General features: G+C 46.7%; 1 protein-coding gene across 3 annotated transcripts in view; it reads right to left on the reverse strand.

Moving 5' to 3' along the window:
* Positions 1 to 18,626, reverse strand: part of PIKFYVE (phosphoinositide kinase, FYVE-type zinc finger containing) — a 2,037,960-nt gene that overhangs the window by 759,424 nt on the left and 1,259,910 nt on the right. For all 3 annotated transcript variants that reach the window (XM_085648834.1, XM_085648836.1, XM_085648835.1), the window contains one exon: positions 1,072 to 1,192. In XM_085648834.1, the coding sequence (XP_085504960.1) occupies positions 1,072 to 1,192 (121 nt within the window). The remainder of the gene's footprint in view (positions 1 to 1,071; positions 1,193 to 18,626) is intronic.

Here is an 18,626-nt window from a genome sequence, read left to right on the forward strand (position 1 = left end):
TTGGTTATTCAACCAGTGATACCTTCAGATGCCTTTGTCAGTAGGAAGTTCTGTATGCGCCGAGACACCCTAGGGTATTCGTGCGCAATAAAAATTGTAATAACATAAACATAAACAAACATATTTCTGGTTAAGAGAAAATGTACCAAACTAGAAGGCTTCCTTAAGGTGTCACCTAAATCAAGACAGGTCCAGTGTTTGTTTTGAATGAAAAAAATCAACATGTTGCAAAACAAGTATAACATTACTGAAATTCGAAGGCTGGACGTCCTCCTGGATTAGAAAAAACCTATGAACATTACCAAACTGTAACAAATAATAACAAAATGACAGTGCAGTTAAAACCAAGCATGTCTCACTTTAAACCAGGCACAGAATCGTCCACTTTCAATTCTTCTTCCAATCTCTCATATGGTGGATTCTGCCCCAGAATATTGTTTATATTAGTACTAAAAACTAAGACAAGCGCCTGTGCCGCAGACTATCCAGAGCCGGCTTCCTATAAAGATCAACGCTATGCATGCCAATACTGAAGGCTGCAGCGGAAATGCATCGTCCAATGTGTGTTCTAATTGAGAATGCTATTCATTTACAAGCGGATGGTATTTATGGTGTTTGATCTAAGAAAATAAAAGTATCCATTATCTGCTGTGATCTACCAAGCATGTTAGGCATGTTAGGTTTCCACTGGGTGATTCGTGAGCCTGCTTCCCACAAATCAGCAGCAAGTAAGAGAAATAATCAAGTGACAGTTTTGTATTCGAAACCCAGAGACATCTTAAATAACTGTAAACCTCAAACGAAACCTCAAAAATCAAATGGAAAAACACACTCTAAAGTTTCAGACACAGCCAAAAAATGTTACAAAATATTTTATTTAAAATTGAAGTAATGTCTGTGATGCTACGCTTAGCAATTAAAATGTTACAGTTTCAATGTTAAACGTTAACATTTAGTCAATTGTGAGCGATAAGTTGTGTTAGAAAGTTTAAAGAGCCAAGGAGCTTTCAAGGCAACGTGGACAATAATTATGATCAGCTTTCCAAATAAAATCAAATTAACAGTACTTACAAAGGGAAAGGAATTGGGTTGTAGCTGTTTCCAGGAAGCAGGTTTGCAAATATAGCCTTCATGGTCGATTTTTCTTTCACCTGACTGTCTGTCGACCCCTGCAGATGCCCATCGAACACATCTATGAGTGGAAAATACAGAAATGATCGCCATCTTTCTTGAGCTGCAGTGCTGGCAACTATAGGCACATTTAATATGGAACATATTCAAAAGCGTACTGATAAGTAGCGGCTCCTACCAGAGGGGGTAGTGGGCAGCTTTGGGGATGGAATTTTTTTACCTGGAGTGGCAGACCGCCGCCTCTCCTCCATCTCTGTCCTCGTCCTCTTTCTGTCTCCAGTCCCAGCCGGAAGCAGGAAAAACTCGGTCACACAGGCTCCCCTGTGCCAATCACAACGCTGCAATGCAGCGTTCTGATAGGTATGAGCGCTGTAGTTCGGCGCTCAGGCGGAAACAGGGAGCTTGTGCATGTTCCTCACCAGGCTGTGTAATGAGCCTGGTAGGGAACATGCAAAGTGCATATGACTGTTTGGCCGGCCCACAACACTTAGGTAGTGCAAACCACTCCTCCTCCTGTTCTGGCCAGCCCCGCCCCACTACTAACTGCAATAGGAAAAATAAAATTAAAATAACAATACGTTATCATTTTATTTTTATTTTTGAGGAGTGGGTCGACACTCCTCGGCCTTAGGAAAGGAGCAGCCACTGATAATGAATGTACACTGATTTGGTTATTCTGTACTCATATGTTATACAATATGTTTTGTGCAACAGCATAAATAATGAGCTTGGAGGAGTTCATGTGTCTGTGCATGCCTCAAATATATGGTTATGTTAGTCAATTTCAATGCAGTCAGCATAGGAAATAATGTCATAAGAGCTGTGCAATAGAGTGAATGATGGACAAAAACTGGGGAAGAACATTTTTTTAAGCATGTTCCTCCAACACCGATTTGCCTTTCTTAATCTAAATGTGTGCAGGTCACTGCAGTGCTTGCCAAGGATGCACAATGTTGCTAAATAATCTTGCTAGGTAAAAACTCCAGCAAGTAAATATGAATAGGTTCACAGTACAAGTTACTTACTTTCCGTAATGCTTTATCTGCTAGAGACTCTAACTACCCGCAGATTCCTTACCTTAGAATATTCCCCAGCCATCAGACTGGGTCTGGAAGCTTTTTTCGGAGTAGTCCCCTTGTCCTCTGGTAGTGGGTGTCGTCCGCATCGTCTGCGCCGCAAGTGTTGTGCGCAATGCCTAAATGGGTGCTACCCCAGCGCGCTGACCTCATTTTTAGGACTATGTTTCTGCTCCAGAAGCACAGAGCCATAGAGGCATATAAAAGGTGTGGGAGGAAATATGTATTGGAGACCTTTCAGGAAGCATGTCATAAGGGTGGTAACCACTAGACTACTGAGATGGCCGAAAGGTACCTTTTTAACCGTGCCCAGAGCAATGCCTTGCTGAGCGATGGACAATGCAAACAAAAAAAACTGAGATAAGGTTGCAGACAGAGGATCAATGGATATGGAAGCTCACCAAGCCACAAATTTGTCCAATCAGCAGGGTTGTACAGTCTTGGTAGAGGGAGGTGTGGCTGCTGAGATGACGTCACATACCTCTCAAACTCTATGCATGCAGGTGGAGACTGCCCAGATTTGGACGTAGAACTTTGCCCTGTTGTTGTAGTAACAGAAGATCCTCCCATATAGGTAACCTGATCTGAGGACCAAGTCTCATGTTCAGGAGTTCGGTATACCATACTCTCCATACTCCCAAACCGGAACTACTAAGATGACTGGAACCCAGTCATTTCTGATCTTCTTGAGAACTGTGGGCAGGAGTGTTATTGGAAGGAAGGTGTACAGGAGTCCTGAGCTCCACTCAAGACAAAATGCATCTCCGAGCAAGAGCATCCATGGAAACTCCAGCCCGCAGAAGTGCAGACGTTGCTCAGTTTCGAAGATGGAGAACAGATCTAACCAATGTTGTCCCCAGCCTCTGAAGAGGCCTTGGGCCACCCTCTGGATGTGATTTGCAAGGCTTTGTCGGATGAGTTTGTCCGCCTTGGCGTTCAGCGATCCCGCTAGGTGCTTCACAACCAGGAAGGTGTCCTGACTTTCCAGCCATATTTAGAGATGCAGAGCTTCCTGTCACAGGGTCCAGGACCCCACTCCACCCTGTATGTTGCAGTACCACATGGTAGTGGTGCTGTATGTGAACACCTGAACCAGCCTCCCCTTGATGGATGGAAGGAAGGCTTTCAATGCCAAGTGCATCACTCTCAACTCAACAGGTAAATTTGGAGCTGAGCCTCTGTCAGAGACCAGAGTTTCCCTATCTCTACCTCTCCCAGGTGGCTGCCCCAACCCAGGAGAGACACATCCGAAACCACTGAGTTCTTGGTGCGGAAGGGGCAGGGGTCTGCTTCTGACAATCGTGGTTCGTAAACCACCATTGCATGTCTTTTGCAGTTACCTCAGATACCTGGACCAGGTTGTTGAAGTTTCCTTGGTGCTGAGTCCAGTGGAACTTCGGGCCACACTGCAGAGCAGGCACATGCCAATGAGGATGATTTACAAGCAGGAGACCAGGAGGATCAGCAGCCTCTGAATCAGTCTCACTGAAATCCAGAATAAAGGCTGAAACATCAGAATCATAACCTGAATATCCTGCACTTGTTGCTCTGGTGGATAAGCACAAAATTGCGCTGTGTACATAATAGCTCTGATGAAAGGGAGCATTTGAGAGGAAGTCAGGGGGACTTAAGCTCATTGGCAGAGCAACACCGTGGACGCAGGAGGTCCACCATAGTCTGGAGGTGTTCAGTTAGCAGACACAATAAGATGATGGACGCAGTGCTGAAATGTTTCAAACACATATCCCCAGTCAAAAGATCTGCGTTAAATCCATAATTTTTTTGCTCACCATTCCACCCCAATTTGGGCCAAATCATATGCAAATCAGTCTTGACACTACCCCCCATGGAACAGTCCAGCCCGAACTGCCAGGCCAGGTCCTAAATGCATCTTGGGCCCGGTTTCGTGATATCACCCCTTATCAGTCAGGCTAGCTTGAATCCAGTGGCACAGCGGGTGAAGCCCTGGGCAGGTCCCGGAATCCTTGTTTCTGGTCCTCCTAGGGCGTTCGCAGAGTGGGAAGGATTGGAGGGGCGTTAAGGAATACGTAGCGAGACTATGTCTCTAACAAATACATCATTAACAAAGCTAAGTAACTTGTTCATCTGATAGAGACATCTAGCCGCAGATTCCTTAATTTGTGAATTAGACAACATAGCCATATTACCTCGGAGGAGGGTCTGCGAACCAATACTACAGTTCCCAGAGAACCAGCTGGCTGAGAGTAAAGACAGACCAGTCCCACTTGGGAGTAGATAAAAAAGGGACCTGGCTTGTAGGAATGTGGAATCTGCTTTCATGAATGCCCAAACTTTTTGCTGTTCTCGATATGTTTTTTTGACTAGTCTGACTGGGATCTTGCTAATCAGGACCCCCGTCACTGTGCTTCTTCCCTAAATTTGTCATGGTAAATACTTCTGTTCCTCTACATTTGGCTACTGGTGTACCCCTATAAGTCCCTAGTATATGGTACCAAGGTACCCAGGGCACAGGTACGGCAGACGTCTATGGGCTGCAGAATATATAATGCCACCCATGACAGACCACTCAAACTGTGACGTGGCCTGCCATTGCAGCCTGTGTAAGCTGGTGCTAGCACCACTTACGACAGATATAAGTTTCCTTATATCTGAGGTCACTATACTTGAAACCTACAAGCCACCCCTAAGGCAGGCCTTTCAATCCTGAAGGCAGGGTGCTGGGTTATAAGTGAGCAGGACACCCCTACAAACCCCTGAGTCGATTCTCCAGCTTTTTTAAGTGCGGTCAGCCATTTTGATACATATAGTGGCCATGCGTCATTAATCGATGGCTAACTATATAGTGGCTGTGCTGAACCTGGGCATGTTTGGTATCATTTATGTGTGTGTTATAATCATCTGATGTATTCTGTGTATATATTTTATGTTTCCATGCTTTCCTTTGACAGTGTTTATTTTGTGTATTTGATTACTTGCATTTAACAGTGCCTATTTCTTGCAGTAGACGTCCAGTATTATTATTACTTGCTTGTGTTCTATTTCTCTTGCATTTGATTTATGAACGTTCCCTTATTATAACCCGCTCATGTTTTGCTCCATTATTATTTGACTTGTAAGTAAGTGCTCATTATTTGCGTGTTTTATCATTAATATCTGCCTGTGTTTTATCCCATGCATTTAACAGTTGCATTTGATTTCTTGTAAGTGTGTTATTATTACTTGCACATATAAATATCTCTACATACATTTGCATGTTGTTTTAATTGTTTGATTAGACATCTAGGAAAGTCTTTGTTAGAGAGTGTTGTTTTACTGACTGCCTCTGCTAGGCAGTGCTGAATTTCTTTTATTTTGGAGTGTAAAGCAAGACACCCCCTCAGCCCTATTGGCGAACATTGGGCCTCTGCACCTGGCTGCCCCATTGCCAGTGGTGGTGCAATTTGATTGCCTACCTGAACCTTGGTTCTACCCCCAAAAACTATTCTTGCAGGTCATTTACTTACCTGCAAAACGATAACATTCTTTTCACCATAGGAACCAATCCTGTGATATTTTATTCTTAAAAATGTTTTGTTGAGTTTAACTTGTGTATGGAAGAAAAGTAACTGTATTGAAAACCTGAAAAAGTCTTACTTACCTAGTACTGTAGAGTTCACGGTGTGGTATCTAGGCATACCACCCCGAGTCGTTCATGTAATCCAAAAGTAAAGCAAAAGTAATCCAAAGTAATTTCAATGTAATTTAAACTGTTTTTAAAGCATATACAAACTTGTAATGATTGCAAATCCATTCCCAATTGCTTACCCTGTATAGATTTACAATTGCAAGTACCATTTACCTACCTGTACCGAGTCCTGCTTGGTTCTAGAAAAAAAACATTAGTATACTTTTTTTTTATACTTACCCAATTGGTCTGGATTCTGTCTGAGTGTGTGTAATCAGTCCTTGATTGAGTGAATACAATAAATGCTTAAGACGCCTTTCTGATAGGCCTAACTACTCGCCCACACTACCAAAAAAAGAGAGATGTTAGTGCTCATCTAGTTTAGCCTGTGCTATACCTCTGGGGACTCCCTGGACTCTGTGAACACTATACCTTACTTTGTTATAGTATATAAAAAGCCAGCTTCCTACAATATACATGTTAGACCCGGCCTCGTAGCATAGCCATCCCTGTCCCCGCACCACATAACCTGACCCATGCACCTCACGCAGCCCCCGAGCCCACGGCCTAGCCGATCCTTCCCATCAGAACCCACACACACCCGACCCGGACTGCCCCGTCCGTGGCCTTCCTCCTTTCGGCCACACCGGGCCCACGTGCCCACTTCATGCACCATGATGGCCGCCCGGCCCCAGCGCGACCCTGGCCTAGAGGCGCCACTCCGGCTGGGGGACATCGCGCTCCCATTGGGATGAGAGAGGGAGGAGCAGTTTCCATCGCACCTCTGAGCTCCCCTGGGAAGGTGGGTTTCGATCGGCCCGCCGGCCTCCCCGAGGGCTGGCTCCACGCCTGCTGGGTGTCTGGGACTCCTCCCGACCCGGCCCTGAAAGGATCAAAAGACAATGGCAGGAAACCCCGACAAGCGACCCCCAGGTGACAAGACCCCTGCCTGCACAGACTCCGGACATCAAAGAGGAGTCGTCCTATAACAAGGGGTGCTCTGGGACTATCCGGCAGATTCGCCTTTGGAAACACCTGAGCCCTGCTGAGTGACTCGCGGCTCCCTGAAGATCGTAAGACCTCCGAACTTGTGCTTGAGCCCTGCTGAGTGACTCGCGGCTCCCTAAAGATCGTAAGACCTCCGAACCTGTGCTTGAGCCCTGCTGAGTGACTCGCGGCTCCCCGAAAAGATCGTAAGACCTCCGACTTGTGCTTGAGCCCTGCTGAGTGACTCGCGGCTCCCACACTCTCTTGGTCCCGCCGGACCCCGACGACGACAAGCGTATCCCCCAGCTCGAGGATTGTGAGCTGTGCGCCGGGTACGCCCCTGCATTTGATCCATATCCCCAAAGACTGTCCCGCTACCTCCTACCCCCTCCGAGACTCTGTGAGCCCGCGCTCCACTTGTATATATTTGCCTTGCTGATCATAAAGATCCTACAACTCCGATCTGATAAAGATTTGTTCTTAAGAACTCCTGGTTTGGTGTCTCTTTGTCGTGTGGTGCCGAGTGTACGATCCTCCCCTGAGGAGTCTCCCACCAGTGCCCGGCTACGATACCTTGAGGGTTGACCTCAGGCTAGTCAGTGCCCCTCCGGGCCCCTCTGAGGTCGCCTTCTAACAATACACATATGTATTCCTTCCATGGAACAACAGATAATATATTCCCTCCAAGAAAGAGCAGATCATAGGTCCATACAATAATATCACAATAGCGGTAAGGCACAGAGGATAACAGAGCATAATACAGAGGGAACAAATGCCTCTAAGGAGACAGCCATATGTGACTTCCAGCCAGAAGAGGTAAAATAATGCAGCAGAGGTGAGAGCCACATCAAATTCCACAAAGCTGGATATATCCTTCATCCCACAGGAGAAGAGTGATCTACTGAAGGGATAAGAGTACCTTGATGTCATAAAACAAATGCCTCAAGAAAAACTACGCCCGAGATTTGCAATGATCAAATAATAAGTCTCTGCATCGAAAAATGAAGAAGGAAAACTCCAACGGGAGTGTAAACCCAAAGCTATGTATCATCACACATAAGGGATACATAAGGTTGAGGCATGAGGCTGGCAAAAGAAAACTGTAAACTAAGAAACTGAGTTTCCAATGTAATAATAGGGGAGGATTAGCAGCATCCTAGACCCACAGTCAATGAAAAGAACAAGGGGCAATAAGCCCAAGTGATCAACATCACATGAGAAAGAAAGAAATCTCTTGAGAGAGGATTTCCACAGCAGGGTGATTCGAAAACCCTACCTAAGGGTAGCAAAAAAACCCATGTAGGTTCTCAAGAAAGACAACTAGTCACCAATACCAAAAGAACTGAACAAAAAAGGGTCTGCCAAGTCAGGAACACCCTAGCTGGTGACGGATACCATGAAACGCGTATAACAACAGTGTTGTGATACCAATGACAAAAAGGGAAACCCTTATGCAAGGACATCCCCTTCTATTTGTAGAAAGAATAGAAAGAGAATGGAACAGGCTAAGTGTCTGAACGTCGTCGGCTGTCCCTAAACCTACGTACGGCAGCATCTACGTGGGCACCAAATAAGTGAAAGCAATCAAACGTCATGTCAAGTAAAACTGACTGGACAGCCTCTGAAAATTCAGTAGTCCGAAGCCATGCTTCAGCAGACTACATTGCTCGACCAATTGAATCAGTGGGGTCCATTCCACACCTGATAAGGAACCTGGCTGCCTGGTGTTCATCCAAAATCAGCTGATTCAGGTCATTCCTATTAGTCTCTGGAAACAATGACAATAGCTGCGCCAAGGAATCCCACAAGACATGGGAAAAATGTCAGAGGATGCTAGTCATGTTAGTGGAATATAACGCCACACTGGTGGAAGAGAAGATACGTTTTCAACAAGATTCTTGCTTACAGGACTTTTTGTCAATTGGAGAATGAGGACGATTACCTACATCATGGGAAGCTGTAGGGGCCTGGACCACGAAACTGTGGTGTCGCCTGAAGAATAAGCCAAGCGGGGTCATTGGGGGCAGTGTGGTGCTTGTGGGCAATAGTATGGTTCACATGCATTCTTGTCTTAGGTTTAGCCCATGCCCCTAATAAAATTTCATAAAGTGCCTCACAAAAGGTGAGCATTGGTTGTATCCCTGACTGGCCGGGATGAAGAACCTCAATGAGAGGGTCTGTAGACTTCTCCACTGTAGGCAGAGTCAAATGTACAATATCAGCCACTCTTTTCAACACATCGGCAAAGGACGAACTGGCGATAGAAGAGTTGAAGCACGGGATGAATCTAGGCCCCTTGCTTCACCCAACTCAGCAGACCAGCTCTCCAATATAGGAAGATCCATAAGCACAAGTTGCTCTAAAGAAACCAACCCCCTCATGGCCTTCCACCACCTGTTTCTGTGAAGCACCCACAAAACTACAAACCATCGGTTCCGTAAACAACGTCAAGCGGTAATGAAACGGCGCTGAATTGAAGTCAGAATGAGAAGGTGGAAGTATGTCGGTCGGCGCCGACAGCAATGCAGACACAAGGGGGCGAGGGGAAGCCGACACCGCAAGACTCCCAACACTGACTCCAGCTCAGTGCCCTCCAGCACCATAAAAACATTTGTCCGAGGCCCCACCGACGTAGTGTCAGAGTCGGTCAGTGCCACAGGTGTAAAACCTGAAGGGCAGTGTACTGGCACCACTGTGTCCACGACCCGGATTGCAGTCAAAGGCAAACCCACTGGTGAGGTTGCAGTTTCTGCACCTATGCCCTCCTTGGGGTCCGCAGGCGCTCCAGAAGAAGGTGAGGGTCCAAGGACAAGATGAAGAGCATTAAAATACACTTGCATCTGGGTCCAAGTGGCCCCGGCTCCAGAAAAACATCGCGGAGCAGTGCGGCACAGAACCTGGTGCACAAAGGCCCTGCTGAGAGAAGCTTACGGATCCAGTCTGACACCTGGGGTGAATTCACAAGTTTAGGAATCTGCGGCTAGATGTCTCTGTCAAACGCACAATGCTGGTACTGACTACTGTACCCAAGCAATCAATGGAGTCCCGCCTCGATCTAATAACATACTTCGCATAGTCTTGCCCATCTTGCATGATCCGAGCCTGGCACAAAACTCATCAGGAACCGCGGGTAAGATTTTGCTCACCATGTCCCATAACGTTTGTGAGTAATATCCTAAGTGGCAAATGGAGTTGAGTGATCTGAGAGCTAGGCTGGCAGAAGAGAATATTCTCTTCCTAAACTACTACATGCGTTTGGCCTCTCTAGCCAAGGGCGTAGTAGGAAAGAGTTAGGGTTCAACCAGCTTGCGGAAGCTTGCACTACAAGACAGTGAGGAGTAGGCTGCTGGAGGAGGAAAGATAGGTCTCCTGGACAGTGCCACCTTGCAATTTTCCTATTCACAGGTGGGCAATATGCAGGTTTAGCCTTAGTGTCTATTAAAGTATCTGTAAGGTCCCCTGTGGTGAGTTCTGCGTGGTGACCGATGGTGGGAACCAGGGATGCACTGACTAGCATTATAGTCATGCGGGATCCGCCCCTTTTCCCTCAGCAGTTGCTTTGAGGCTGGAAAGGAAGAAATAAAGTGGTGTGCAGGATCCGGGAAAAAGTGTTCGCGTTTTTGCAGCGAGAGACAGACTGGAGGATTAAGGAGAAAAGCACAAGGACGTGGACATCCAGGGAAATGTCAAGGCGAGTCAAGAGACCGGGCCTAGATGGAAGCTGGAGTCGTTGGTTAGGTCGGACGGCTGAGAGGAGAAGAGGCAGTATGGTACCGCTGTCCAGGAACACCCGAGGGAAGGCGAGTTGGGCGAGGGAGCCGTGACTCTGTAAAGGGCTCACAGCTGCAGGCAAGTGGCACAAGAGAGTGAACGCAACATTTTTTGTTGGTTTATTGCACCTGCCTATTTGGTGGGGAGCTAGTGCTACATACTTGAGACAAGATAAGGGACTTGGGGCACATGGTCCTTTTTGGGCACTATATTTTGTATGTATTTCACCTGTGGCTGGGTGTCGTAGTGAGAGGTGTTTTCTTTAACGAGCTACTAGCATGTCATACAGGAGGATATTACTGTCACAAGAGTTGCCAGATTTTCGTTCCAGCATACAATGAGGTGTGTAATGGACTCAATGGAAACAATGTAACTGATTCTAATAGCCTTATGCCTTTATTTTCCCTGGGGGCTCTATCCTGGGACTGAGGGAGATCCCCGGAGAAGCACAAAGAAAGAGGTACATGGAATAGAAGAAGCCAAGGGATGAACAGACTTCATATTTGTTCTCTCTTGCTATTGAGACGTTATGAAAATAAAACTACCTGTTTCAGCTAATTTGCATGGACTAGTCTCTCTTGTACTGTAACAGTGGTGTCAGAAGTGGGATTTGGATCCCCTACAAGACATGAAGATGGCTCAGCCTGTAACGCTAGATGACATGATTAAACAACTGTTGGTAGGAGGACAGGGTACAGCTGCACCGAAAGACCAAGATAATATGCAGGAAGCCCTCCAAACACAGACATGAATAATGGCCAATAATCAAGGATTAATTCATGGTTAAATTTGAGGAACAATGTGTTGCATTTAAACAATGAAATAAAGCAATTACTCTAACTGATTTCTGCAAATTAGCTGCTTTTAATGACAAAAGTATATGTCCAATATCCTGTCTTTCTTGAATTATTATGATTGTTTTTAAATTGTTGGTATCATTTCGCATCATGGAATGTTTTTAACTGTTTTATTATGATTTTGTATTCATTTGTATGATCTAAAAGGTTTTTTTGATACAATATTAAATATTGAATGATTTTTAATAGTTTTGGCCTTTCCTTTCAAGACTGGTGGGTGGTACCTCTGAATGTTTCAATGTGTGTGAGTTAAGTAATAGAATACAAGTTTTCCAAGAGTCTTTTGCTTTTCTAAAAACAATAATCAGGTAGTACAGGATACCGCCATACAAAAACCGATGAACACCTGTGCCAGCAGTAAAGTGCACCCTAATGTTTCCTGCTCAGTGCTGCAAAAATACCAACATGGACAAAATCTAGATTATTTTTTTTTTTAAACTTCGAAAAGGTAGCTAGCACTGCAATGTGGCCTGTAAAACGCTGGCGACAGTGTATCGTGCCCCTTTTGTCTAGGGAGCTGCAAACAGCGTATCAAGCAGCAAATTCTGCTAGAACACCACCTTATAGAGAGAATATTTAGGTTATGATAATTAGTATTAGTTGCTAACGGGGGCGTGGCTTAGCCAGCAATGAAGCTGGATGCGTAGAAGTAGAGCTCCACCATCGGTTCACGGCTCTGGACGGAATACTCCGTTACTAATGGACATCAGGGGGCCGCTGCCAGATGAGACTGCTCCGACGACTGCCCTGATGACTCGGTGGTGAAAGTAGGTGGTTGGCTGCCGCGCAACAATGTGTAGCACCCCCATGGCCGATAGGCTCATCGAACGCGCCTCGCAGGTGCTGACTGCAGCAAGACACGCGAGGCCGGGGATCGGCTCTGCCTCTTAGGCCCTGCCGGATGTGGCGGATACGACTGGCCCTGCATGCTTCCCATAATCGCCGCTGACCCTGCATTGGCACAAACAGTATCCAGCGGAGGGGGCTGGTGGTTCAATTCATCACCTGGAGCGGTATAGCGGGAGTGAAGGAGGCCCCGGCGGCGGGCCCCCACGCGAGTCCAGAGACCGGCCCCGCCTGCTTGACCTGCCTGCCAGAAGCTGGTGTACTGCAGAGGCTGTGACCGGCTCCTAAATCCCCCGAGTCCATTTGAAGAACTAGGCGGTAAGGACTTGGGGAGCCTGTGGTTAGTGGCCGGCCCGATCCCCCACTGTGAGGAGGGGTGCGGCGCTGCGACCAAAGACTCACTTGCAGCGCTTTGTTGGTGGAGGCTGGTGGGCAGCTGCCCAGGGCTGCAGCGGTGATTCCCCCGGTCTGTAGCCTTTTCTGAACCTGACATTTGAGGGCTGGGCACGAAGGTCTACGCAAGGCCAGGGATTGACTCCTCCCCCTAGGCCTCGGCAGAAGTTATTAGCCTTACTTTGCGCGCTGCCTACAGCTAAAATCAGCCTGAGACCAGCCCAGCTGATGTTAAGGAGTAAGGACCGTTGAAGTACCCCTCTACACACAGGGCTGCCGGGCATAATTGTGTGGCACAATATTTTGAAGACAATGAGGGTACGGCAACTTCGGTGTTGGTGGAATGGGACGCCCTTAAGGTAGTGACCAGAGGGCCTTGCTTGGGGATGCAAGCGGGCATGCACAGGCAATTAGAAAAAGACCTCACTAGTTTGGAACGGAGACTGGCTGCTAGTGAACAGACTGACATAGATGGCGCTCAGGATCGGTTGGATCGACATAGAGGCAGTTGTTAGAACGGCTGCGTTGCCTCAATTATGCTGCACACTTGGCAAGAACACATCACACGGGCGACTAAGCGGGCAGACTGCTCACTTGGCTTATCCGCCGGAGCGAGGTGTCAGCGAAACCGGCCACTGGGGATATCGTGTATACCCAGCGGAGCATACATAGTGCGTTTGTAGCGCACTACCGGGACATGTATAGCTCACGTGTGTGGGTTACATCTCCAGAGCTGCAGGTTTATCTAGAAGATATAACTCTGCCAAAACCCACTCGCACTCAAAGTGATGAATTAAATATCTCCCCTAACCCTGAGGAAAACCGAGATAACATTTTCTCATTGTCTAATAGAAGTCTCCGGGTCCAGACGGTCTACCGGCCGAATTTTACAGGGCATATTCACACATCTTGGTACCGCAATTATTAAAGGTGTATGAGACGGCACTGGGTGACTCTGCTCTCTCTACTACACAAAATGAAGCCCTGCTGGTATCCCTCCTCAAGCCTGATAAAAACCCGGAGCTTTTGGGCTCTTATCGGCCGCTTGCGCTCCTTAACCCAGACTACAAGGTATTTCCATCATTATTGGCCAGGCGCCTTTCGCCATTAGTGAAAATATTGGTACACCCCGACCAGAATGGCTTTGTCCCTGCGCAGTGCACTTTAGAGCTCAACAGTATGCAGCGCACAGCTGGCCTCGATCAGGCTGCCTGGTATTAGATCTGGAAAAAGCCTTCGACTCTTTGGAATGGCCCTACCTGGCAACTGTGCTAGAAAAATATGAATTGGGGAACCATTATTTGAATATGATTCGTCTACTGTATAAGCAGCCCACAGTCCAGGTCCGCACCGGCAGTATGGTCTGCGATTGCATTAGGGTGAGGCGCGGGACGCGCCAGGGCTGCCCGCTGTCTCCGTTATTGTTCTCTCCAGCTATGGAGCCCCTGGCGATGCTGCTCAGGAGAGATAGCGAGAACTGGGGTATACAGTTGGGGGATGGGTTGCATGCCGTTTCCCTGTATGCGGACGACTTGTTGTTATATCTCCGGGATGTCACAGCGATCCCGGCATCCATTGCAGATATACTTCAGGCATTCAAAGAGAAATCAGTTCTCCGGGTCAATTGGGCCAAATCAGGGATCTATTCATTTAATGCTGGCATAGTGGAGGAGGACATAATTCTGAACGGATCGCTTCTATCGTGGTATCCCACCACTTTCACATATCTTGGAATTTTTATATATCGCTCACCTGACGTTTTATTGGCGGGTAATCTGCTGCGGGCTATCTCAGCCATACGGGCCAGTTGCAATTTTGGAAAACGCTCCCACTGAATGTACCGAGCCGCATAGCCCTATTGAAAATGATTGTACTCCCCATATTGCTCTATTATTTCTCATGTTTATGTACAGCCTAAGATCTTTCGGGACCTGTAACGATTGTTTCGAGATCTCATATGGAATAAGGGCAGACCATGAGTTGCTTTATGGAAGATGTACGCTCCTATCGGTCAAGGCGGATTAGCCATCCCTAATATGGAGTTGTATTATTTAGCTGCCCAGCTACAGTGGGTGACGAAATGGTTGGACGGCCGTTATTTGGAGGACACCGCAACTGTGCAGAAGCCCTGGACACATTCTCAAATATACCATTTGTTCCACCCCGTGGCTAAACCCCTGCGGCCAGCACAATTATACCTAGGTCTGGCCCATAAATGTTACAAACGGTGTTTATATCTTACCCGCACAACGATACCTTACGCCCCGATCTTGCCATTTCTGGGGACGCCAAGAGGGAGGTTGGGCACACTCTGGGTGATTTGTATAGGGACGGTGCACTGTTAACATTTGAGGCGTTGGTCGAAGAGTCTGGGTTGCCAGCGGGCCAATTCCTTTTACACACCTCTCTTTTGAAGGCTCTGTCAACCGATTGGGGTGATCTGGCAACTGAACCACCGACACATCTAGTGTTACAATATCTCCATGTTATGGGGGCGGGATCGCACGTAGTACACTGGCTAGTGGAGGCGTTGCTTACACACACTATGAAACCGATGCAGCGCCTCCGTGTAAGATGGGAGACGAACAGGGGCTGACCTTGGACAGAGAAGGAATAGGATGCCATATTAGCAGGAGCCAGGAACATACTAAGAAATTCTAGATTTAAGCTCATGCAAACATACATCATACAAAGGTTCTACCTCTCACCGGACATGATAAACAGGAACTTTAACACTGCCGCTTCTGCATGTGCACGCTGTCAGCAACTAGGCGCAGGCCTGCTTCATATGATGGGCTTGCACATCTCTTCAGCATTACTGGCGGGAAGTAGTCACAACTTTGAACTCCTGTACAGACATGCAGCTGCCACTGTCATGGGAAACCTGTCTCCTAGGACTCTATGCCAGATCTAAAAAAAAACAAGTCGCCTCGAGATTTTACGATCTAGCCTTAATTACTGCAAAGCGCCTCAGAACCAAGAATTGGAAAAACACAAATCCTCCGGTAACACCCAACTGGCAGCGCTCATTTCTGACATGGGCACAAGCGGAAAGTACGGTGCTGCACAGGGAATTCCCTATTGCGCACTCCTCACTACATTGCGTGCTACTACCACCACCGCTGCAGACGGCACCCTGGCCACTGATTAGTGAATGCACCATAAGACTGTTCCTCATATCCCTGGCTCAGAGCATGGGAAGATATGCACTCCGAAGCTGCCTCACTAGACACGGGGTTCCCTCTTCTAGTTGATAATTACACCCAGCTGCACACTCTGTCCCATTGAACTATGTGAAATAGGTCCAACAATATCTCCTCATACCCAGGCAAGAGAAAATGATTTCATTAGCATTTCGTTGATGGCAAACTCCCCCCACCCCTTTTTTTTTAAGTTTCTCTCCTTTTCTTTATTCATTCATTTTTTTTTAAATATAGGTATCAGTTTGGTTTGTACTGTTTTAGATAATAAGCTTTAATGGACATTTTCAGTGTTTTCTTTTTGTAGAATGCCACTAGACTGAAATGTAATTCTTCTTATGTAATAATGTGATGTTCGGTTCTGAAAAGCAGCAGATGTATATTTGTGTTATGGATGCATAGGAATATCTCAGTATGTTCTTAGTCCAATGAGTCGGAAGGAGTAGTTTCTTACCTGTAACTCCAGTTCTCTTGTAGGGGTATTTCCGTGATAGTCATAATCATGTGAATAGTCCCGTCCATGTGCGTGGACTCTGGAGCACTTCATTAGATATATCTTCTTAAAAACTTATCTTGTCATCTTCTGCCTTTCTTCAGGAAGGCCTGTATGGACACTTAAGAGATAAAAAGACAATAATGCAGCCTAAGAAACTAGGCTACACTGGCCATTACTTCATCTTGAAGTGATGAAGATAGCCAGTTTAACTTTAAGTTTAGTAATTTTCTGAGTTTTACACATAGAAAACTCTCCTTCACAAAACTCCTTTTTCATGATAGAGATGAAAGGAATGGATAGAAAAGCCCCCATAGGCTGCCATTATGTGTCTGCAAATGGGTATCGTGCCTTTAAGAGACTCCAGAGACCCCCGGTATCCCATGAGGCACAGTCAGAGGCATTTACTTTCAGTTCTTTTTGAAGGCGTAAATAAGCAGAGCCTGCTGAGTCTTGGGGACATCTGTATATGCCACCAGGGAGGAGGGCGGGTTGCTTATGACTATCACGGAAATACCCCTACAAGAGAACTGGACTTACAGGTAAGAAACTACAACTTCTCTTGTAGGGGATTTCCGTGTATAGTCATAATCATGTGAATAGACTAGCAAGCCCATCCCCAAAACAACTCACCAGCGGTGGCATAACAGAGGACAACCGCACTATTGTGCGAATAGATTTCGAAGTGAAGCCTGTCCAACCTGAGCATCTGCCCTAGCATCCATATCAAGGCAGTAGTGCTTTGTAAATGTGTGGACTGACTTCCAAGTGGCAGCCTTACAGATTTCTGAAATAGGTACATTACGAAGTAAAGCCGCAGTAGCTGCTTTACCTCTAGTAGAGTGAGCCATAGGCTTACTAATCAAAGGCCTGTTTGCTTTTTGATAACACAGCTGAATACATGAAACAATCCACCTAGAAATGGATTGTTTTAGAGGTAGCTAGACCATTTTGAACCAAGCCATAGTTTACAAATAGCTGGTCTGTTCTACGGATATCCTTGGTCTTGTCTAAATAGAATTTCAAGACTCTCCTAACGTCAAGAAAATGCAGTGACCTCTCCGCAGGAGAAGATGGATTTTGAAAAAATGTAGGTAATGTAATAGTCTGGGTTACATGAAACTCCGACATAACTTTAGGAAGGAACTTAGGTTGCGTCCTCATAACTACCTTAGAAGGAATGAAAGACTGTATAAGGTTCTTTACAACATAAAGCCTGAAGTTCGCTAACCCTGCGGGCCACAAGGAAAGCCGTCTTCCAGGACAGATGCTGAAGAGAAGCCTTATGAATGGGTTCAAACGGTTTCTTCATCAGTCGTGAAAGGACTACATTCAACTCCCAGGGGGTTGAAGGACGCCTGATGGGCGGAAACACTTTCTTCAATCCTTCAAGAAAATCTCTGATGATTGGGATTTTAAAAAAGGAAGTTTGTGAAGGACATTTCCTATACGCAGTCAAAGCTGCCAGATGAACTTTGATCAAATGGAGCTGAAGGCCAGATTGCGCCAAGTGTAACAAGTAAGGAAGGATGACATCTTCCTTACAGGAGGTAGGATCGAAGTCCTTAGAAGCACACCAGATGCAAAATCTCTTCCATTTGTACGCATAGGACGTGCGTGTAGATGGTCTCTTGGCCTCTTTCTGAATCTCCATACAGTCCTGAGGGTAATTCAAATGTCCGTACTGTACTAGCTCAGGAGCCATGACGCCAACTTCAACGACGAGAGGTTGGGGTGGACCACCTGTCCACCGAACTTCGTCAGAAGGTCCGGCCTGCACGGCAGCCGGAGATGTGGCAGGAAAGACCGGTGGAGTAGGTCTGTGAACGACCACTGCCGGGGCCACTCCGGAGCAATGAGGATCATCATGGCCCGTGATTGGGAGAGCTTGATCAGCACTGTCGGAATCAGGGGAATTGGCGGAAAAGCGTAGAGAAAGTCGCCTGACCAATTGATCCATAGGGCATTCCCCAGAGTCCCCGGTTGGTAAAACCTGGAGGCGAAGTCGTGGCATTTGCTGTTTTCTGCAGTAGTGAACAGATCGACTTCTGGAGTACCCCATCTGTCGAAAATGTCTTGCACCACTTCGTCGTTTAAGACCCATTCATGGTTTTCGTGAATGAGTCTACTGAGCGCGTCTGCCTGAAAATTCTGAACACCTGGAAGGTGAGTTGCCGTGATGGTCAGGTTCCTGGCTAACAGCCAGTGCCAGATGACCTTGGCTTC

This window comes from Triturus cristatus, chromosome 3_2 (genome assembly GCF_964204655.1).
Source record: "Triturus cristatus chromosome 3_2, aTriCri1.1, whole genome shotgun sequence".
Lineage (NCBI taxonomy): Eukaryota > Metazoa > Chordata > Amphibia > Caudata > Salamandridae > Triturus > Triturus cristatus.